At 51.0% G+C, this 22,167-nt stretch overlaps 1 protein-coding gene across 1 annotated transcript; it reads left to right on the top strand.

The window, feature by feature from the left end:
* Nucleotides 1-68: 68 nt before the first annotated feature.
* Nucleotides 69-20,893, top strand: ZMAT5 (zinc finger matrin-type 5). Its single transcript, XM_034790720.1, has 6 exons — nucleotides 69-168; nucleotides 5,635-5,796; nucleotides 7,289-7,351; nucleotides 8,817-8,897; nucleotides 15,990-16,092; nucleotides 20,639-20,893. The coding sequence occupies exons 2-6, from the start codon at nucleotides 5,670-5,672 to the stop codon at nucleotides 20,766-20,768; spliced, it is 504 nt and encodes a 167-aa protein (XP_034646611.1). The 5' UTR covers nucleotides 69-168; nucleotides 5,635-5,669; the 3' UTR covers nucleotides 20,769-20,893.
* Nucleotides 20,894-22,167: the final 1,274 nt, after the last annotated feature.

Raw genomic sequence — 22,167 nt, 5'->3', positions numbered from 1 at the left:
TCTGACCATCGTCCCTAAGCGATGAGACCTCTGGGAGATGTAGTCCCTTCATTCGAACGCGTGCGCCGGATCCTCGCTGGTGGCGGTAAAAAACTACAAGCCCCAGCATGCTGTGCGGTGCGCGCTCAGGGAGGCGCGGTTGGGGAGTCGGGCTGTGGCCGTGGGGAGGTGAGTGGCGCCGGGCTTTGCGCTGGGGTAGGGTCAGGACAGCGGGATTAGGGCAACGCGGCGGCTCCTGGGCGGCCGGGCTCGGGAGAGCTGGGACAGAGGAACTATTTCTTCTGGGGATGCAGGCCCGGCCCGGCCCATTGATACCCCTCGCGCGCTCCGCCCCAGGGACCCCAAGGCAGCGTGTACACACAGCATGGGCTGAGGCGCCCTTTGCCTGGCACCTTGTGTAGAGTGCGTCTCAAATGGAGCCCCTCGGGCTGGGACTTTCACACCATGTTATGCTAGTGCGAGGTGCTGAGGAATCCGGCCCAATAAAAGCACAGAAGGAAGGTGGGGATTTGAATACGTTTAACGCAAACCAGGCTTTATAATGTTAGCATGACTTCAAATACTTCTGCTGTGGGGAGGAGTAATGAACCATCAAGGCCAAACAAACAGTGGCCTCTGATTTGAGCTGCTTCCCTTTGTATGTGCTCAGCTTGAGACAGTGGGGGCTTGAGGCTATTTTGGAAGTGCTGCAATTGGAAGTTGATGTAAGCTGTAAGTGTACAGCATCTCTGACAATCAGGGCCAAGCTTCTTGACTTGGGCAGCCCAAATTGCACCCAAGATCAGTATCTAATAATGAACATTTCAGCTCAAGTTTATATAGACCAGCTGCATATTGTGTGTTTTACACAGCACAATAGACATTCTTGGTGATCTTCATACCTACAGAAAGAGTCTTGAATCTACATGAAACAGCACCACAAATAATGACACTGGATTGTGGTGGGTAATGAGCAGAACTAAGAGAAATCCATGAGGAAAGAACATTTGCTCCTGGAAATAGAATCCTAGGGATAGAAGGGACCACAAGGGAGGCATGTTAGGTTTCATATATTGGTGTGTGTGTGTGTGTATGCAGCTATTTTTTTTTATTGATCACACATGAGAGTGAGAGTAGTTATCATTAGAGAGCAGAGACTTCTAAGGTAGAAGGCACAAGCTTGAGACAGTGGGGGCTTGAGGCTATTTTGGAAGTGCTGCAATTGGAAGTTGATGTAAGCTGTAAGTGTACAGCATCTCTGACAATCAGGGCCAAGCTTCTTGACTAAGCCACTAAATTTTGTGGCCTGGTGTTGCCTCTACTTTAAATCAGTGGAAGTTCTGCCATTGACTTTAGTGATAGCACGAGGAGGGTGAAGTTGCTTGGAATACGTTTTATTGGAGGAATTCCAGTTCCCATTTGCCTTCTGTTTATTTATATCAAAGTGGTTCATTTTAACAAGGGGAGCAATTATACATTACCCCCATCAATGCAAACCTCAGTGGGGCAGAGGTAAATCTGTGTTTAGAAGCGTGTGGGGGAGGGGTATCTGGGGCTGCATTCAAGCAAACTAAAAGGAGGAGGGGAAAATTCGCTTTAAAACCTCCCTCTCTCTTCCAGGGTTTCCATTTAATGAGTATCTAAATTGAATTTTAAAATGGATCTTAAAAACTGACATTTTCTCTGTGTTTCAGTCATGTCAGCCACCCAGAAATGGAGTCCTGGCTGCAGAGCCATTTGCTTTCCTTGATCTTGCACACAGCTTCTGCTAAGATCAGTGGAGGTTTCTGTCTGTGTCGGAGACATGGAGAAAAGCTGGAAAGTTGGCCAAGAGGTTTGGACACCCAGTTCCCATTAATTATAATGGGAATTAGGTGTACCTATCTCTTAGGTGGCTTTGAAAACTCAGCCGCAATTTTTCAATGGTAACTGCTGAGCATCATTTCTGCTAAGGCAATCTTCCTAATAAGCCTATAAACTATTCCCACTTGGCTGGATTTTGATCACAGTTATGCTGGCATGACTCCTGACTAAATCCATTGAGAGTTATTCTGGATTTACACTGGTATAAATTAGATCAGAATTTGTCCTCTTTTCAGCATGGAGAGATGCTGGCAGACTCCACTGGTTTCACTTGTTACTATAGAGATCTGAGCATATTTAAATTGGCAGCTGGGTCTCATAAGCTTGACACTTGGCTTTAATGAACTTCACATCTGCCTAGATATCCTACCCAAGGTGGCTGAAATGCCCTGAGCCTGGATTATGAGGAAGCAGGAAATTGAGAGAGAGGCCCAGAGTCCAGTACAAAAAAAATCAGTTACACCCAGATGAAAACAAATCAGACATGTTCTCTTCAGCATCTCCTTCCCTCTCCCTGGATTGCATGCACCTGTAAATGAAATCAGTGAAAGGCCCCTTAGAGAAGAAGGGTGTGAGATTATGCAGTGTACCTTGGATCCTTTCAACCACCCAGCCCATGTGGTTACGCCAACCACTGCACTCATTGGATTGTGCTATTGCTTTTTGAAAAGGTTGCTCTGAAAAGATTTTAAACTGGAACAATATTATTTTAAAATGGGCTTAAGGCAGATGGACCTCTGCACCTGTACAGGCTCCTTGATGTTCGTGTGGTGGCTCCACAGAGACTCGGGGGTCCACTTTGCATGGATCCAATAGCAAATATTACATTACAGGAGAAAAGCCAGGTTAAAAAATATTAAGCAGAATTTTTTACTCCTGTTATTAGTAACAGCCAAGATTATTAAAACTGAGGGAATTCTTTTAAAAAAATCTATTTGTACTTTTAACCAATAATGCTGTTTATTTTGTGCTTCATTCGGTAGGGAGAGCAGAAATAGGTTAGTCAATATCACTTTTGGTTCTAGTCATTTTCACTTTGATTCCCAGGCACTAGCCCTGTGCTGAAGAGTCTGGATTGCAGCACTACAGAGGATTGTTAAAATCTAAACAAATAACTGTTGTTATTGAAATTATATGAAGAAGATGAAAATATTTATTGCTCTTACTCCTTGTAAAAAAACATTTTGTGTCCCATCCCCGTCCCCATTATTATCGAGTATCCGGTGACCCTCTAATAGAGCTTTATGATATTTTTTTCCCCCTAGTCTGACTTGCTACAAGAATGCAGGAGCCAGTACCACAAGGGATGTCTGGTTTGTAGAAAGTAGCATTTGCTGAAATCTACAAGAGTTCTCACTCTTTGCTGCTGCTGTTTATTTTGGGAATTAATTTCTGCAGTTATGGGGCCAGAATGATGAAAAATGCAAATAAAGAAAAGTAAAGATTTAAATGAATTTTCTCAGAGTCTGATGCTGTAATGTTTTCTGGACATGAAATTCACACTGAACTCCATGGATATTTTGTGTGTGGATCCATTGCAGAAACCAAGCTCATTTCCCCTGATCTGAGATCTGGTTTTGTGGAAATTGGGGTAAAAATAGACTGCAGAAGCAGGTGGTTGAAATCTAGAGTTTGGGTTAATGTCAGCTGCTGGCATATCCACTGGAATCAGATGTCAGAGGGCTTTAAACATAGAAACTTTAAAAAAAAAAAACCCAAATCCTTGAGTGACCCTTTATGTGGTGGAAAGCTGTAAGAACTTTCCCCTACAGATCCCAAAAGCTGTCTGGCTGCTGAGATATGCCTAGTGCCAGATTCCACAGTTGGTTACAAAAGTTTGTAGTACATCAGGTAGAAGGTGACAAATGGTAGGTAAATGCTGAAGATGGGCTGTGTCTTCCAGGACTGCAGAGCAGAGCTTCAGGCTTCACCCCTGCAGAGCTTAAGAACTCACCAGGGTTGAAACTCCTGGCCATCCAAGCCATGGTAGCACTTTACTAGCAAGAGCTAGACTTAGCCATCGTTCTAGATAACATAGTTGGTTTCCCAGTAGGGTAATCAGAACCTGAGAGAGAGAGAGACCAACCCCATCTGGCTTATTCTTATCCAAGTATTTTACCATCCATCATGTACCTAGAGAACAAAGGGCGATCCAAAAGGAGGCATTTATATTCAGTGCCTCAAGGTGGGGGTTTATTGGTGTGTGATTCCTCCAGGCCCTTGTATTTGTGCAGTGGCTGGCACAGGCATTGAGGAATCTTGCACTGGAAGCGAAAGGAACAGACACCTCCTTTCTCAGGCTCTGGGAGGCTGATAGATTGACTTTGTAGCAGTGATTTGTTTTGCCCCTGAGGTGTCTGCTCTGAGGGAAGGCTGGGTATTGGCGCTAAAGGGATCACCTGTTGATGGCATTGTTCCTGCTGACTCTGGAGAACCTCCTGGGGGCTCTGGTCCTGGCTGTCTTTTTGTTTTTAAGTCTTTATTTCTTGTGCTAATTTCTGTGCCATGCTTTTCAGAGACTTGGTCATCAAGGTGTCTGAAGCTGGGTAGGCATTTTCAGAGTCTATCTACCTATCTGTCCATCTTAGGTATTTGTAAGGTGTCCGTCATGTTCCAAGAGCGGGAGTATACAGCTGCTACTGGCTGAGATTCTGTACTGCGCTTCGAGCAGGCACAGTCCAGCGGGCGATGGGGCACAGGTGGTTTGAGCAATCTTTGCCCATCGGGATTTTGGCCTGCTCTGGGGCCTGACGTGGCCCCAGTATAAGTTAGAGCAGTCAGCTCCTGTTATAATTTTTAGATCCTGCCAATGGACCATAGCACAAAATCTCTGTAGTGCTCAGTGCTACGGAGACTCATTTGACATGCCCCTGCCCTCCACCAGCCTTTCTCCCATGCCAGGCTGGGCAGCATCAGGTAATGTGTGGTGGTTCAGTGCAGTGTCTGTGCCAGGGAAATTATCTCCCAGCTGGCTAGGGGTTTTATATGACCCTTATTTGCTGCCAGGACATCTGTACAGGGGGTGCAGTGGAAGGGAGAATCCCTCTTGCTTCAATTTCTGAAGGTCTAGGAATGGAATCATTTGGAGGGATACATTGGTGGGCTGGAAGGAGGAGAAAAGGATGGGGAGAGGCTAATCCTGCATGTTGTAAGGCAGCATTAAACTCTAGCTAGATCAGCACTGGATTAGGCAGTACCATCACTTTATCATCCAGGGTGGCTAATTCCTGAGATCATCCCAGCTCCCAGGGGTAACTGCTTCACCACACAGGAGCTGCTGGGCAGCTTGCGGAGGTTCTCTGGCATTGCTGCTTGGACGATCTGGACTCCTCACAGCAGAGAACCCTAAGGGTAGGAGCAGTGCCGTGAGGAGGCATTTTAGTGCCTGGGGCGAGCAAGCATGTTTGCTCCCCCTACTGTTTTTTTTCGTTATTTTTCTGCCCCTGCAGCTTTGCACCTTGGCGGTTGCCCTGCTCACCCTGCCCTGGTTACAGCCCTGGGGAGGAGGTGTGTTTAGCTGGCCCCCCACTGCTTAGGGAGCAAGACACCATGGAAGGGAATGGGAGCCTCCCTGCAGCAGTGCTGAGCGTTATCCACTAGACTCAGAGCTGCCATGTCTTGGGGGGAGGAGCAATAGTTTAAATTAGCCTGTCTCGCCCCCTCCTCTCTATCCCTCTCAAGTGTACACCTCCAGAGGGTGCATATCCTTGTCCTTTGGGAGCAGTAGCTGTAAGGGTTTCCCTGGGAATGAATACTGCACGGCGCTGACATCTGTCTGATGCTGTTTTCCAGGCAGCACTGACCCTGCTCTGCCCAACGGAGGATAAATGGGGAAGAGGTATTTCTGTGACTACTGTGACCGATCCTTTCAAGACAATCTTCACAACAGGAAGAAGCACCTGAACGGGGTGCAGCACCTGAGGGCCAAAAAGGCCTGGTATGACCTGTTCCGAGGTGGGTCCTGCCAGCCGAGTTGAACCTTCTCCCAGGAGGGTAGTCATGGGAGGTGGTCAGTAAATGAGGCTGGATCAGCATCAGTAATCTGTATCCGTCATCATTCATCCCAGTGTGTCAAGGACGCCTCCCAGACTTGGTGGTATGACTGCCAAATTATTTCCAAGGCAGCAATATCACACTGTGAAGAATCCTGGGTGTCAGGTGAGATTTGAAATGAGATGGAAAGAACCAGGAAGTCTGCTCCAGATGGTAGAAGTGCAAAAGGGAAGCCTCTTGCACCAACAGTGGTGAGGCTGAGAGAGGAGGCATGTGCTGGATGAGGGGTGTAGAGAGAGAGTGCTGGAGTTAGGCAGCTCTTGAAACCCCAGAGGACTACTGTGACCTGAATTGGGAGCTGGGGGAGCAGAGATGTGTGATGGGGAGAAAAGGTCCTGCTTTGTTTGTATGGGGGTTCCGCAACCATGGGGGAGGGTGGCACTGAGGGTTTGGACAGAGGAGGCAGAGGCGGGTGTGGAATTGTGTTGGAAGATGCAGCTGCAGCCCAGGAGATGCCCTTGTGACTTGGGGAAATCGCACGGCCTTTGTTGGGGCTCCCATGGGCCAGGAGTTAGAGACTGCCTCAGTCGGACAAATCACCTGGCTTGCTGGGTCAGGCACAGCGTGGTGCTGATGGGCTCGGGCTGGGCAGGAAGTTTGCCTAGTGCAGTTTGGGTTGTGGAAGTTTAGGTGACTGTTGCTGAGCGTGGAAGGACCAATGGGGTCTTGCCAGGGCAAGCTGCCGAATAGCCTTACCGATTTGTTCGTTCCCAAGCCTATCTTGTGCTGCTGTCCTAGTGACCCACCCCAACCTTGATTTACAGGGGTCACCTTCCTTTTGGCTAGCAAGGACTCCTGTCTCCAGACTGAATATAGCCCTGGCATTAGCAGCTGCAGTTTCCATTGAAATTTGAGGGAGTTGCCTCTACCAGGGCTCAGCTTGGCTCTCCAGGCTCATTCCCAGGGCACAACCTCAATAGTCATTAAAGGCCACTTTTGCCGTGGTGTTCCCTAGATGCACAGGATGAGGTGCTGGGGGCCCAGCTTCCAGAACTGCTGCGCACCACCCCCCTTGTTGCCATCAGTTTGAACCAGAGTCGGTCTCTGTCCCGTGAGCTTTACAGACTGTCTTTGCTCTGGCCTCATGCTTGTTTTTCTGTTGTGTGGCTGGAGAAGAAGCATGTAGCAGAAAGAAAACAAGATCTTCTGAAGCCAGTGAGATGCAAGGGAGGAGCCTGCAGACAAGGAAAATGTTAGTCACCAGTTGTCTTGTAGTGAGCTTTCCATGGCTGCTGCTCACGGCTCTCATGTGAAAGGATTGCTCACCGGTCAGCTGACCTGCATGTGATTCTGGTGGGCCGCAGGCCCTTATGCAAGTGTGGTGACATGTGCATGGTTTTTGGGTGAGATGGCTCTACTGATTCCCATCTCTCTCATTCCTTTCCTTCCCCAGATGCTGCTGCTGTCCTGCTGGAGGAGCAAAGCAAGAAGCCCTGCAGGAAATTTCTGCAAACAGGTTAGGTTTTTGCATGGTGTCTTTCCATACAGTGATAACTTGGGTGCACTAGCTCAAAAAAATTTCTGTTAGCCAGGTCAGTGCCGCTCTGGGTTGGCCTGGAAGTTGTGCCTAACAGAGTATGGCGGGGAGCTGCTGGGTGTGCTTGTGTGGACCCCCATGTGCACACGCATGTAAAAAGTTTTACTCCTGAGGACATTCTGCGCAGAAAAATTAAAAATTCTGTGCACAGTATTTTAAAAGTCTGAAAATTCTGCAAATCTTATTTGTCAAATAAGTATGGAGGCTCCAGCATGGCACTGGGGAACACAGGCCACTGGCTGCACAGAGGTGGGAGATCACTGTGCAGCTCTCCCCTGGGACACAGACTCAGCGGTGAGGCTGCACCCGACCCTGACACAGCGCAAGGACCGTGCCTGCCTCAGAAACACCCCAGGGCTCTGCCCCTCAGTGCCAGGTGCACCAGGTGTGGGCAGGCAGGCTCAGCAAGGCAGCATCCAAGTGTGGATGGTTAGTGTGGGAGGATCCAGGTGTGGGTTGAGAGGGTTCTGTGTGGGGCAATCTGAGTGTGGGCAGCTCAGTGAGGGATCCAGGTGCAGAGGGGATCTGGGTGCAGAAAGGTTTGTTGGGGGGTTCTGGGTGCAGCAGTAATGGTCTAGGTGAAGGTGGTTGGAGCTCAGCGGGGTGTGTGTGTGTCTGGGTGTGGGAGGGGATAGAGCTCAGCAGGGGGATCTGGGTGTGGGGTGGTCCAGATGCTAGTGGTGTGGGGCTCAGTGAAGTTGGGGATCCAGGTGCGGCTGGTTGGGGCTAAGTGGGGTGGAGATCCGGGTGGCTTGTCGGGATGGTCCAGGTCCAGGTGCAGAGGGAGTCGGGCTTGTCAGGGGGGTGCTGGGTAGGGGGATGAGGCTCAGCGGATGCATGAGGGTTTGGCAGCTGGGGGAGTAGCTCCCTGTACAGTGATCCCTCCCCCTGCAGCTGAGGAGCGATGGGTCCAAGGTGCGGGGGAGTTTGCAGACCTTCCTGCATCCTGGAGAGAAATCTGGGGATGGGTCTGACTCTGATCTGGGTGCTGTGTAGGGGAAGAGGAAGTCCCATCCTCCCCATGCCAACCAGACTAGCAACTGAGCCCGGCACAGGGTAGGAGCCATCAGCTGGGTCTTCCCCAGGCCTGCCTCCCGCCCCACAGTGATTTACCTCTCCGCTGGCTGCCCTGGGCACCTGCTGGGTAGGGTCACATGACTACTCTTGTGGCTTCCCTGTCAGAAAGTCAATTTTCTGCAGGGAAGCAAATAAATCTGCAGGGAATGTGAATTCTGCGCATGCGCAGTGGTGCAGAATTCCCCCAGGAGTAAAAAAGGGAAGGATGGAGGCTGTTTGTGCAGATGCATGGGGGAGACCAAGCCTGTTCGTCTGCTGTTTGGAGTGAGCCCTGCTCTAATCTGCCTGCATTTGTTTCTTGTTCCAGGGCAATGCGACTTTGGGTTCAACTGCAGATTCTCTCACATGACTGAGGAGGATCTGGAGAAGCTGAACGCACAGGTACAAGGTGAATATTGGGAGAAGGGAGGATGGAACAAGAAACTGCCAAGTGATTTGTGAGGACTGTGAATCCTGACTGCAGAGTGTTGGTGGGGCACAAGGGGGCACAGAGGAGCAATTGTGCAATGACAGTCTGTGGGACTGCGCAGCTGCATGGAATGATCAGTGCAGATCCATCCTGCCGGCCCCCCAGCTACTCCTCACCATCTGAGCCTGTAACACTACTGGAGATGGGGCCACTTCCTATATGGATTCTTTCCCTGATTTCCTGGCACAGGGAGAGACCTGTGCATGTTACTGCTCAGAGTTACGGCCCAGTAATGGGCGTGGGAAGGTGGCTTTCTGGGCTATGTGGGTTCTCTGCAGCATGGCTGGGAGAAGGTTTTGCTAGCCAGCTATATGAGTTGTCACCAGCAGGGGGCACCAGTGCATCACATCCTCCCAAACTCTCAGACTTTTGTGGTTCCCCGCAGCCCCTCCCCACAATTAAAGGGAAACTGCTTCTCCAAACCCCAGGAAAGGTTGATCTAGAGTTAGCTGGGTCCTCTATGGGGCATGCACAGGGACCTGGATTCAGGGTTTCTGCTTCTGGGGGAGTGGAGCTTGGGATGGGGTAAGGGATTAGAAAGAAGATGCTGGGGGTCTTCTCCCCTTGGCCAGTCTTGGGGGAGGCCATGGCTTTTCCATACTGTGATTCCAGATGATCCCCCTTCCATCTAGCCCTGAAGAAAGGGAAGGCAGCTGCAACGCCTCCTGGGGATCATGACCTCCCCAGGCTAAGAAACCGAGGGTCAAGCATTGTTGACCGCCTCCAAGCCAGTCACTTGCCCAGGCTTCCAGGAGTCGGAGAGGTCGACTATCGCATTGATAACAGTCCAGCAGGGAACAGCCTTAAGCTGGCAAGGGGGGGGGCTGCTAACTGGGGGGGACTCTTGGGACCCCTGGCCTTTGCTCTAGATTTGAAAGAGTGGGAGGGAGAGGCCTGGCTGTTGCTGAGTCAGGCTGCACATCCCCGAGGCTTCTCTGTGAATCGCTCCCTGACCGGCGCTGGCAGTCAGTAAAAATCCCTCCACTGGAGCCACGTGGGGGATGGAGAGAGCCAGCGACGGTTGCCTCTCGCATCGTACACACAGAAAAGCAATGCCCATCTTGCCATCTCGCCTCCTTTTCTCTCTGCTCCTGCATCCCTGGGCGGAACCTCTTGGTGACCCTTCTTTGCTGCAAGGCCCTACAAGGGGCTGGTCGGGAAGTCAGTTAAACTGAAAGAACCTGTAAAACTCTAGCCATTTAAGGTTATTTATAGCAGGGGAAGCAACCGCCATGGGTGGTGGGTACCATGGGCTGGGGGAGGCTGTGCCTCCCCAAACAGCCAGACTTGGCCCCACCCATGCTCTGCCCCCAGGCCCTCCCCCCAATTCCTGCTCTGCGTGCCACAGGCAGCAGCTCCAGTCCCCCTGTGCGGTGGCCCCCGGCTCAGGCTGGGGCCACGCTGCTGGCCCTCCCGGCGCTCCAGGGCTAGGGGGGCTAGCCTGGGGCAGGGGCCGGTGGCTGTAGGGTGAAGGTGGGGGGGCTCTGGGCTCCAGTGAGGTCGTGCGGAAGGAGTGGGAACTCAGGCGGAAGGGGTGGGGCTGGGGGCTAGCCTCCCCCAACTGGCGGTTCACGCGCCGCCCATGGCAACAGCTGTCCTGAGTGGAGCCACAGGGAGAGGGCAGGATCTGACAGGGCTGTGTGCCAAGTACATTTGTTATTGATTGGATGAAAGTGGGGAATTGAATTGACTGGCCAGGGGGACTCCTTGGAACCCTTGCCCTTGGCTTTACAAACTTAACTCTTGAATTAAAGCAATTCCCCTGTAAGGAGTGAGCAGCCTAGATGGCTAGAGACAGGCAGGGCTCTTATCTAGACTTGGCACCACTGGGAGGAGTGTGGTATAAATGTCTGGCTTCAGGGCTATGCTCACCTTGCTCCTGGGAGCAGTCTCAGTCATGTCAATGGAAATCCTCTTGTGAGTAAAGGCTGGCCATGGGAGCTGGTTTGTGCTGTGATGAGAGACCCAGGGTGGTTTAGCCTGACAAGGGCTGACTGGGAATTTCTGGAATTTCTGGAATTTTTAAGGCTGTGAATGAAGAGCACAGTGGAAGGGAGGTGGGATCTAGTAACATGGAAAATCTGGATCACATGAATGGTCGGAGAGCACAGCTGGCACAAGGTAGCGCTGCACAGCATGCAGTCAGCTGGCAGGATTCACAGGCGTGGGACATCGGGGTCAGATACTGTAGCTGGGCTTGTAAAATGGAGCCAGATGCCAGGAGAGTTTCAGAGAGACAGGGTAAAGTGGTGTTAATGCTAGGGGTCAGGCAGGAACAGACTGCAATTAACCAAGTGTATCCGCCATGTGGAGTAGTCAGCAGCACCTCGCAGGAGTCCAGAGGCCAGGCAAGAGGTACAGTATGCTGAGGCCAGGCCAGGATTTAGGAAGGCCCCGCGTGGTGGCACTAGGTAGCACAAGGCTGTGTTTGTCAGGGAGCTAGAGAGCTCCATAGGATCTGTGTATCTGTCCCAGTAAAGAATTCCCTTTACATCCATTTTCTGTCCCACAAGATGCACCACAGGCCACTGCTGGGGATGTGACACAGGACTTGTTGGACCAGCGATCTTGACTCACAGGGGATAGTGCCACTTACTGGATTACCAGCCCCACTCCCTGCTCCTTGGAGGTCTCCCATCCGACTGCTGACCTGCCCCTGCTTAGCTTGTGGGATTGTGATAAGATGGTCTGGCTACAGGATGCAGGGGATTGTTAGGGCTGAGTCACAGTCACAAGGGGTGGGAGCAGCAAACAGTTGCCAGGTGGGGTGGGTCTCTCCTTTGCAGCAGTCCCAGAACCCATCACTTGCAGAAGTTATTAACTTGCTGCAGGTGGCTGCTCTGTGCCTCAGATGGAGTCAAGGGAGGGACAAAAATCAATCTTTGGCAGGGTTCTTCGAGCAGCCCAGCTCTAATTCCCTTTTGTGTGTTGCGTATGGGACATAGGAATTGCCAGACTAGATCAGAGCCGAGGCCCATCTAGCTCGGCCTCCCATCTCCAACAGTGGTCAGATACTTCAGAAGAAGGTGCAAGAAACCCCATAAAGAAAAGTTATGGAACAGCCTGCCCCTACGGAAAGTTTCCTCCTAGCGCTGTTAGTGGTTGGCTTATACCCTGAAGCACGAGAGCTTGTCTAATATGTCTGTCTGTTCTTATTAGCCATATGAATATCAAATCCTTTCTTGAATCCAGTTAAATGCTTCGATAACCTTGTGGCAGTGAGTTCCACTGGTTAATCAAAGGAAAAATTTTTTTAATTGTTGCCTTTTAATTGAGGTGGGTGTCCCCCTGTTTTTGTGTCACATTTGAGGGTAAAATAGGAGCTTTTCTCTACCATTCATTGCTTTACAGTGGCTTAGGCATCAAGACCAGTTTGGTTTTAGCTGCCTGTGCTGCCACTCCAATGTGCGTGTCCTGGAGCAACAGTTTCCCCCTGTAGTAGGATGGGGAGCAGTGTCCCAACTATCTGCCTCAGAGCATTCGCTGGCTGGATCTGCTGTGTCATTCAGCAGCGAGACATGTGAGGGTTGTCGTCTTAAATGCAGTTATGGTCAGGAAAAGTGACAGTAAAATTGGCATCTTCTTACACACAGTTACTGGCTCCTTGCTGCGTTGAGTCCCTCATGCTCATAGTACTGATGCACCCCAATCTCTCTTGTCGGCCCTGGCAAGCCCATACAGATGTGGGAGAGAGCCGGAGTCCCTTCACATTCATGCACTGCTGCAGAGGAGCCAGAGAAGTTCTGGTTGCAGAAGCTTCCTAACCAGAGAGTGGCCCAAAGTTCAGATCTGGATCTGAACTTGCTCAGGATGCGTTGGGCTGCTCTGCTCTGAAGGTTTGGTTCTGGCTCATCTCTCTTTGTAACAGATGCTGATGTCAGATGCCGAGCGAACCCAGCTTGACTCTCCGATCCCAGATGAGCTTTGCACACTGTCACTGTGCGAGTCAAAAGCTGATAGATAGATATATTCCTCCCCTTCCCCCAGTTGAACAAACCTGTTCTGGAAGCCACACGGAGAGAGAAGCTTGATCTGGAAACCCCTCACAGCGTCGTTAGAGAGGCACTTTACTCACTACAGCCACTCTTTAATTGGTTGTCGTCAGGCTTTGAACCGAACCCCCCAGTCTTGCTGCCATTCCTACTGTCTGTTTCGCTGTGTACTCGGTATTGTACATGTATTTTTATTAGTGAGGCAGATGGGCTCAGAACCTTGCCTCTCAAGCTTAAACTGTAGATTCTGGCAAATCCATCCCAATTTTTGGGAGCGTCCCAAATGCACTGGCACCTAGGATCATCCCAGGCAACATGGGATTGGGGAGGGGAATGTTGCAGAGGAAAGCGGGTGTGCAGAGAGCAGGATAGAGCTAAATGTATCTGATCCCTGCTGCCTGTATGTGGGTGTCTGAGGATCAGAGCACCTTGGCGCAGAAACTCATGTTGTTGAACAAGTAGCTAACTGGATGTTTTAATGTGCACACCAGAGGCCAGAGTCACATCTCACTTAAACCAGTGTAGATCTGGAGTAGATTTATTGTGGGGTAACGGAGAGCAGACTCTGGCTCCGAGGGTCTGCGGAGTCCCACCTGCTCCCATTCAGTCTCAGCAGAGCTGAAGTCATGGAGATGCTTTGGGGCAGTTTATTTCATGAGTGCCCCCTGCTGGCTGAATAAAACAGCTTTAACAGAGGCATTGAAAAGCATTGTTGAATAGAAGAAGTAGGGTAGAAAGGCAATCCCAGCACAAGGCGGATGCAGGAGAGAAACCTGTCTAAGTACTTCTGTGTCCCTCATCACCATGTGTCCAAGCACTTCACAATCACTGGTAGATTCATCCCAATAGGAATGCCAGTGGGGAAACTGAAACTAAAGAACTTGCCCATAGATTTCAGAGTAGCAGCCGTGTTAGTCTGTATCCGCAAAAAGAACAGGAGTACTTGTGGCACCTTAGAGACTAACAAATTTATTAGAACATAAGCTTTCGTGGACTACAGCCCACTTCTTCGGATGCATAAGAAGTGGGCTGTCGTCCACGAAAGCTTATGTTCTAATAAATTTGTTAGTCTCTAAGGTGCCACAAGTACTCCTGTTCTTTTTGCCCATAGATGTTTGGTGTGTCCTTGGCTGAGCCAGGAAATGAACGCAGGACTCCTGAGCCCCAGTCCAATGCCCTGTCCACTGGACTATCATTCCTACCCCCCCTGTGCACCCCTTCTGATCAAGCCTTTGGTTTGGGACTATGCTGGGTGGCCATTCTAAACGGGGGATCCCTCCCCGCTCTCCAGGGAGAACAGCAGAAGAACAGAGCTCTCCAGCAAAGATCCTCATCACTGTATTTAGAGTGACATGCAGCTGGTGGGATCAAACCAATCCCCCTTAGCAAAGGCTGCGAATTCCGGGTATGGGAAATTATCCATCTCCAGTTGCTCATTGTGTAGCACATTGTCCTCATTAAAATTCACCAGGCAGATGAATAATGTGTTGCCACCATTAGAATGGAGCGATCCTTCACTCTGCTGGAGTGATATTAATTTCACACCCTGTCTGGAAATGTATAATATTTTGCTTAAAAGCCTGACATATGATGTCTTGATGCTGAGCAGGCACCTTGTGGAAGGGGCCAAGGGGCGGCAAATGCTGTGTTTGTCAGGGAGCTAGAGCGCTCCAAGGGTCTGTCTGTCCTTTATATCCATTGTAACCTAGTCTTGGTGCTTCTGTACCACACGAGACACTACTGGCCACTGCCAGAAAGGCGAGACAGGACTTGATGTTTGGTTTCCTTTTGTTAATTTCAGAGTGTTTTAAAGCTGCACTCCCAGTTCCATCAGCTGGAAACTTTAACCTAGGCTGCAGACTCCCGGAGCTGTGAGCATCTAGCAGGTTGTCTCTGCCTTGCCCGCTGTCAGGGTGTGATTGTGTTGTTAATGTCAGCACAGAGGTCTAGACCCTGGCCCATGCCATGGCCCCTTCATGCTGTTCTGGGGGCACAAAGCTGCCCAAACGGGGCAGCTGGGAATTCCCCCCGCGCGGGGTGTTCTCAGAGCCATGCTAGCTGGCTCCGTACAACACTCTCTCTGGACATAGGGCGCGTGCCACAGGAAAGGGTGTAACTGGATGCCGTTGCACTCTGGCTACCTCCAGCTGGCAGAACAGTGCCTAGGGAGCTATTACCAGATGGGGTAAGCTAGAGCAATCTTGAGGCTGCTCTCTTATGCTGGGGCTGAACAGGCTCTTGGCAGCCCAAGGGATCAAGAAAGTGCAAAGGTGACAGTCACTTTCACCCCCTCCTCTTCTTGGCTGGCTGAGCAGAGGTTAAGGAAGGTTAGCCGTACCCTCCCCCTCGCCCCTCATTGTGCTATGCTCTGAAATATCTGCTATTGGCCTTGGTCAGAGACCGGCTGCTGGACTACACTGCCCATTGATCCAGCAATCCCTCTGGCTCTGGCCTGCCCCTCATAAGTGTTTGGGATTGTGATGTGTTGAGAAGCAAATGCCCCAAGAACAAACGCTGGCAGTGTCCCCATTATCTTCCAGCAGAAACCCTGTGTGTGTGTCTGTCTGAGACACACACACATCCTGCAACTTGCTAACTGCATCAATTGATACAAATGCTCCTTTTTTCAGCCAGCTAGCCGGGGCTGAGGTGTCTGGTTACTTCCCTGCCAATCAGACGGACAGGTCCTTGGAAATCTTTCAGGGCTGCGGGCCAGCAGAGGCTAAGCGCTGCAGGAGAGGAAGCTGACACCCTCCCAGATGCGGAGGCTGTTAGTCTCTCTGAATAGCTGGGCATGTCAGTCTCCATTGCTGGGCATGTGTCTGGCAATGGATGCTCCTGGGTATGCCCCTGGCCATGGCGAAGCCAAGCATCCAGATGCAGGTGGCCAGCAGGGGAGGAGGGACCGGATTGTATTGGAGAAGCTATTGATTCACTGCAGGGAAAGTGTTGCAGGATGAGCAGGATTGCAGGGCTGGCACTCTGACGGGTCCCTCTTTACCTTCTCTCTCCCAAACAGAGGAAAGGAGATCAAAGGAGGAAGGAGCAGAGGTCCCAGCTGGCACAGTAGAGGACTGGCTGGAGAAGAGAGCAAAGAGGGTGAGCTTGGCTCAGAGCAACAGGTATGTGAGGCTGGCAGCTCCCCTTGCCCCAGTCAGAAGATGGTCCCGTTCTTCACCCCAGCCTCCTTGAATCTTAAAGATGTTGGAGGTTAGTCAGAGCAGAATCTAAGCTAGTGGATTGATTCTGGGAGCTGGGAATCAGGAGACCCCGCTGGTGAGTTGCTGTGACCCTTTGGGCAAGTCACTTAAAGCCTGGGTTTCAAAACTATGCACGTGCGCTGGGTGTGTACGTCATACCTACCTGCTTGTGCAAATCTGGACTTGCACGCACAGATCAGGGTTGCATGCACTTGTAAACTGGGGATGGGTCCCGCTATTGTGGGGAACTTTCCTGGCTTATACGCTACCCCGGTGAAATGGGCTAGCGAAAGGATCCGAGTCCTCGCTCCCACTCCCTTTACCCAGAGGTCTGCCTGACCTCGAGGGCTCCCCTACCACTCTCCTGTCTGGCAGAGTCCTTGTAACCCCGACAATTCCTGGGGAGCTCGACTCCCAATCTTGGGGTCACTTAGGGCACTGGCTAGGGTGTCCCCACTCCAGGGTGCTCTCTGCGCTCTGGACACCTCCCTGACTCACTGATCATTATATACAGTTCAAGCAAATACAATTTATGAAACAGCAACCAATTTAAAAAATAAGTTAAAAATGTGAAAGGCTAAAGGAAAACACATAACCCCGCTCTGGTGGCACAGGAACATCCCTTACATTCCAGAGATGCTGGTTGTAAAGTTCACAGTCTGTCACTCACAAGTCCCAGGCCTCCCTCCCAGGCCCTGGCTGTACTGCAGGGATACTGCATGTCGGACACTTGCTCTGGCGGTGGCCACACGCCCTCAGGCTCTAGGTGGCAGGACCCTCTTCCCAGCATCGACCCCCCCCATCGGAGTTATGATCCCCCTCCAGGTCTGGCCTGCAAGGCCTCTTGGCTAGGGGCATCTCCCTGCACTGGGGTCCTCTGCCCAGGGTCCCCCTCACTCTCCCCAGCTGCTCACTGCCCTGGCTCCAGCCCCAGCACCGCTGCTGCTGTGCCTCCAGCCCCCTGGGCTGCTTCTCTGGCCCCTCTGGCTCCTGCAACTCGCCCCCCAGCATGGAGCTGCTCTCTGGACTTTTTCTATGGCTCTTGTTGCTACGGCTCCGCTCCCAGCACTGACCTTCTCCTTGGGCTGTTTCTCTGGTTCTTTCTGGCTTTTACCGGTTTGACCCTTCGCCCCAGCTCAGCTTGTGCCCCTGCTCTCTTCTTAGCTGGGCCCCACTCTGTTCCAGGCAATTCCAGCTCACACAGAGGACGGGACTCCGGCCTCCTGATTCCCTCATTAGCCTGCCCACCCTGTCAGTCAGACTGACCTCGAGCATTGGCCTTTCCCCATTGGTCCTGGGGACTGTCAGTCTCAGGATACTGATTTCCCATCGACCCTTCCCCTTTCTTTTGGTACCAGGAGCTAGCTAACCAAAACACCCCCAGTGAGTTTTAGTAAGGACCAACAGTCCCCTTACATACCGATGGCTTTGAAATCTCAGCCTTGCTCTCTCTCTGCCTCAGTTTCCCTATCTAATGTGAGCTAGTGATATTTCCCTTCCATTTGCACAGTGCTTGGAGATCTCTGGGTGGAAAATGCCACTGAAGTGTAGTGTGTCATTAACAACCCGAGTTCCACGGACAGACCGCTGAGCCCGGCTCGATGACAGCTTCTCTGCCCTCTGCTTGTCCTCCCTGCACAGCCCCTGCCTTCTGGTTTGCTAGCAGTGGAATGGAACCAGCCCCTCCCAGTGGCATTCTGACAGCCTGGCATTGCCTGTTGTCTCGCTCACCTGACTGTGCCGCAGGCTTAATTGGCTGTTGCTTGGTCAGGTGCCAGATCTCTCTTTTGTTCTTTTCTGTTTACTCTTGTCCCTTCCGCATTGGTCTGGACACGATCTTCCTTCTGGAGTGTTTCTAGATGTGCTGCTTTCCTTTTCTCCCATCTGTCTGCTTGGCTGCTCTTAGCCCTGCAGCAGAGCCTGCTTGCAATGAATAACTTTGGCACCCATGCAGTGCGGTCGCCCCTTGTTTGTCCTGTTCAGGGACTCGTGCAGTACCAAGTGGAATGGCCACGAACCAGCACCTGTCTCCCTGGTCATTAGAAGCAGGCAGGAGGCATTGGATGCTGGGTGTTTTATTTGCTAAGCTCCTCTTTGCTCCACTAGATACTGCTGGTGCATCTGCCAGCCAGGAGCTGAATATCATTCATGTAAGAACTTCACCTTTAGACGGACCTGGCAAATGTCTATCCCTCAGCTACGCTTACCCACACAAACAGCCACAGGACACCCAGCAGCCCTTGCTATTTTGCTGTCCTGAGCAACCATGTGTTCTGTTTTGTCTGGGAAGGAGCCTTCACTTTCCACTGTGAGATGCTTCACAGGGCGTTGAGACACCCAGCTAATGTGTGGGTGGCCGTAGACAGTGCTGAGAACGTTGGCAGCAGGGGGCAAGTAACCCATTTCCCTGTCTTATCCTGGGAAGGGTCTTTCTCCTTCCTCTGCAGTATGGAGCATGGAGCACTAGCTGGAATCATCTGGGCACATCTCACTTCATCAATTCCCTGCCGTTGCTGGGGCCTCAGGCATTGGTGGCACCTCGGTCTCTTGTGTTCTCTGCCTGTGAACTGAAGTGCTTCGGTTTAACTCAAGTCATTAAGTTCAATTAGGGGCATCTGGGTGAGATGTAATGGCCTGGGCCACGCAGGAAGTCAGACTTGATCCCTTCTTGTATGGGTATAGCTGTACCCCTGTATGCACTCTTACACTGGTATAACTGCGTCCACACTATGGGAGGTCATATGGCATTAGCCATACTGGTCTAGTTAAAGCAGAACAGCTTTTGTGTATAGATAAAGCCTAAATGTAGCAAAAGCAATGTTACCACCAGACGCCAAAAGCATCTGCAATGTCATCCAAACTCCAGAAGAAGCTCCCCCAAGGGGATATAAACATTAGCCCGAATCATAGAATCATAGAACTGGAAGGGACCTCAAGTGGTCTTCTAGTCCAGTCCCATGCACTCATGGCAAGACTAAGTATTATCTAGACCATCCCTGAATGATCGTTTCACTTGGACCGCATGAAAGGTAATGCACTAAACGTTACTAGTCAATTCCAGCGCATGGTCTGGACTCCGCGATTCTCTGGATAAGGACTATTATGTAAAGGAGCTTGATTACATTCATCCTGGCATAACAATTAAAAAGAGATGCGTGAGGATCAGAGGTAGAAGCCCCCGAGAATCAGTGAAAGCGGCTGTCAGGACTCGTGCTGGAGAACAAATGAGTTCTTTTTCTGCACTGAGGAGTTGCTGGAAAGGGGGCAGGTTGCCTGCCAATGGAAGACTTAAAGGGCCAAGCGCATCCCTGTTCCAGAGATAATAGAGTGACACCTCGGCTGGCTTTGGCCCTTGATGTGCAGAATGATTAATTATCCTCTCCGGAGCAAGAGAGGAGTTCACCTCTGGCATGGGAGTGCTGTGCTTTGGGCGGAGGGGCTGCCTGCTAGTGTTAACTGCAAATTTTCACCTGTTCAGGCAGCAAGCGCAGGGCAAATGCATCTGCTGTGGTGGTGACTCTCTCTCTCTGGGATGTGCTGGCCCCAAACCCCCACCACAACAAAGACCAGCCTGACACCCTTCCCCCCCCCCTTTCTCTGCAGAGCTTTGGGAAGCCAGCTCCCTGGAGTGCTGGAGGCTGGCATGCCTAAGGGAAAGAGTCAAGGCTGGGGCATGTGGCAACTGCTCTAGCAATGAGGTGTATAGCTGTGGGTGGAAGGTTAGGTCAGATTAGGTGGCTTAACTTTTCCCATCCTTGCTTGTCTGCAGCAACCTTAACTGATACACAACAGGGAGAGGAGGTGTGGCTTTCCCAGTGGCTAGATCAGGAAAACATCTCCCACCCAGCAGTGGGGCCTGTCACAAAGCACCCAGACATTTCAGCAGCTCCTCTCTGCTTGCACAGAGATCCTTTCCCGGGATTATTGCTGTGAAGATGGGGTAGAGGTTGGAACTAGGAGAGCAGTAAAGCAGTGTATAGAGGGATAAATGCTACTTTTTCATCCCGTGCTCTTGACTGTAAAATGTCCCAGCTTTGCATTCCTCTGTTGTCTTCCCATTTCCCCACTGGCTCCCTTCCCCAGCAGAACCCTTCCCTCTGCCATCTCTTCTCCCTGCGCTGCCTCCTGACCAGAGTCCCAGGGTTTCCCTTGGAAAGGCCGGTCAGGGAAGGTTGGAGGGATTTGTGCTACCTGCACAAATTTTGCTACTTGCGGCTCCTCTGCTTATTTTGTTCACCAGCTGCTGCTGTCTGGCTCAAGTCTCCCAAGTCTCAGATTTCTACCAACTCCCTAGACAGCCCTATGGCCCCTAATACTTCTGGAGGTTCATTCTTGTGGGGGGCAGGTCTGGTGGCTGTTGAAAAACTAGGATGATAATGGGGTGGAGAGGAGGGGGGCAGAGGGAGCACCACCATGACTCAGCCTGGCTGGATCTGACCTGATGCTGCTATTTCTTTCTCTCACCCAGTTCCCTGACGGAGAAGACGTTGGTTTTTCAGTACCCCCCGGGCTGGCCTCCAATACAGGACCTTCCCCCATCCCTTCAAGCTCCACCCCCTGGAGGATGGCCAGTCTTACCCAACCTCCAGTGGGGATGAAGGCTGCAGGGGCGTAGATGTGTGGAGTTATGCCTCATGGAGAAGAGAGGGGCTCTGTTTGCTGTAGGAAATGTTCAGTATTACTTCATATATATTTTTTAAATGAATAAAAGTCACTTGAGTCAGTTGTGGCTGGTCTGGGTGTGTGGCCTACTGGACCTGGTATTCCCCCCACTGTGGTGTTTTCCAGCCGCCTGGGGGTTGAGTTGATCACCTGGAAGTTGTCCTCTCTGCTGAAATTGACCAACCTATCAGAACCCCAGACTGTGTAGCCCCTGCACTGCATGCAGGGTCATTCCCACAAGGCAGCAGGGTTTTCCTGCCCCTTAGTGGGGTAGGGGTGCAAGGCCTTTGCTAATGAAGATTAGCATGAGCCCCATTCTGTGGCCTTTGAGGCACAGTGGCAGCTCTACCTGTCTGTGCAAGCCCCAGTCATATGGCTGCACTAGAGGCAGATTCCTGATGATGGACAAGCCAACAAACCTGTGGTTAAAGTAAAGTGGCGTTAATGAGGCAACATGTGCTTCTTTCACAGCGATTTTTGTCTTTTAATGGTCTCTGTTAGGCCTAGAGTCTAGTCTGGGGTCGACAACCTTTCAGAAGTGGTGTGCCAAGTCTTCATTTATTCACTCTAATTTAAGATTTCACATGCCAGTCATACATTTTAATGTTTTTAGAAGGTCTCTTTCTATAAGTCTATAATATATAACTAAACTATGGTTGTATGTAAAGTAAATTAGGTTTTTAAAATGTTTTAGAAGCTTCATTTAAAATTAAATTAAAATGCAGAGCCCCCTGGACTGGTGGCCAGGACCCGGGCAGTGTGAGTGCCACTGAAAATCAGCTTGCTTGCCGCCTTTGGCACACGTGCCATAGGTTGCCTGCTCCTGATCTAGTCATTCAGCTAATGACCTCTCCAGCACTGGAAATGCCTGGACTGTTAAGAGCCATATGCTGGGGAGAGCAAAGTGTGTTAGTTCCTGCTTCTCTCGCTGTTTAGCTGTATTGTTTCTTCAGGACTCTAGCAGCCAGTTCCCATGGTGACCTGTGAAGGGAGGAAAATTGGGCTTTTGTCCTTGTTTAATTTTTTGGGACAAAAATGGCTGGAGAGGTTTTATTCTCCCGCCTCCCCTCCCCCCCAAATCTTTTTTACAATAAAAATTCAGATCCTGTCTAGGCGGGAAGCCTCTATGGTGCCAGAAGAACTGGTGGAACGGAGACAAGAACCAACTTGGACAGACGTCAGGAGATGCTTCTATGGCCACAACGTTCTGAAGATTCAGAGCAGGCGGCGCAGCAGGGACAGAAGGATGGTGAAGAAGTTTGGCAGCATGTGGCCTCCAGGAGGAGAAAGAGGAGTGTCCATGTACCAGCAATGGAGATAAAGGTGAGCAATCGT

The sequence above is a fragment of the Trachemys scripta genome, chromosome 15 (assembly GCF_013100865.1).
Source record: "Trachemys scripta elegans isolate TJP31775 chromosome 15, CAS_Tse_1.0, whole genome shotgun sequence".
In the NCBI taxonomy this organism is placed as follows: Eukaryota; Metazoa; Chordata; order Testudines; family Emydidae; genus Trachemys; species Trachemys scripta.
The sequence above is the reverse complement of the archived record's forward strand: the minus strand, read 5'-3'. Positions and strand labels throughout refer to the sequence as shown.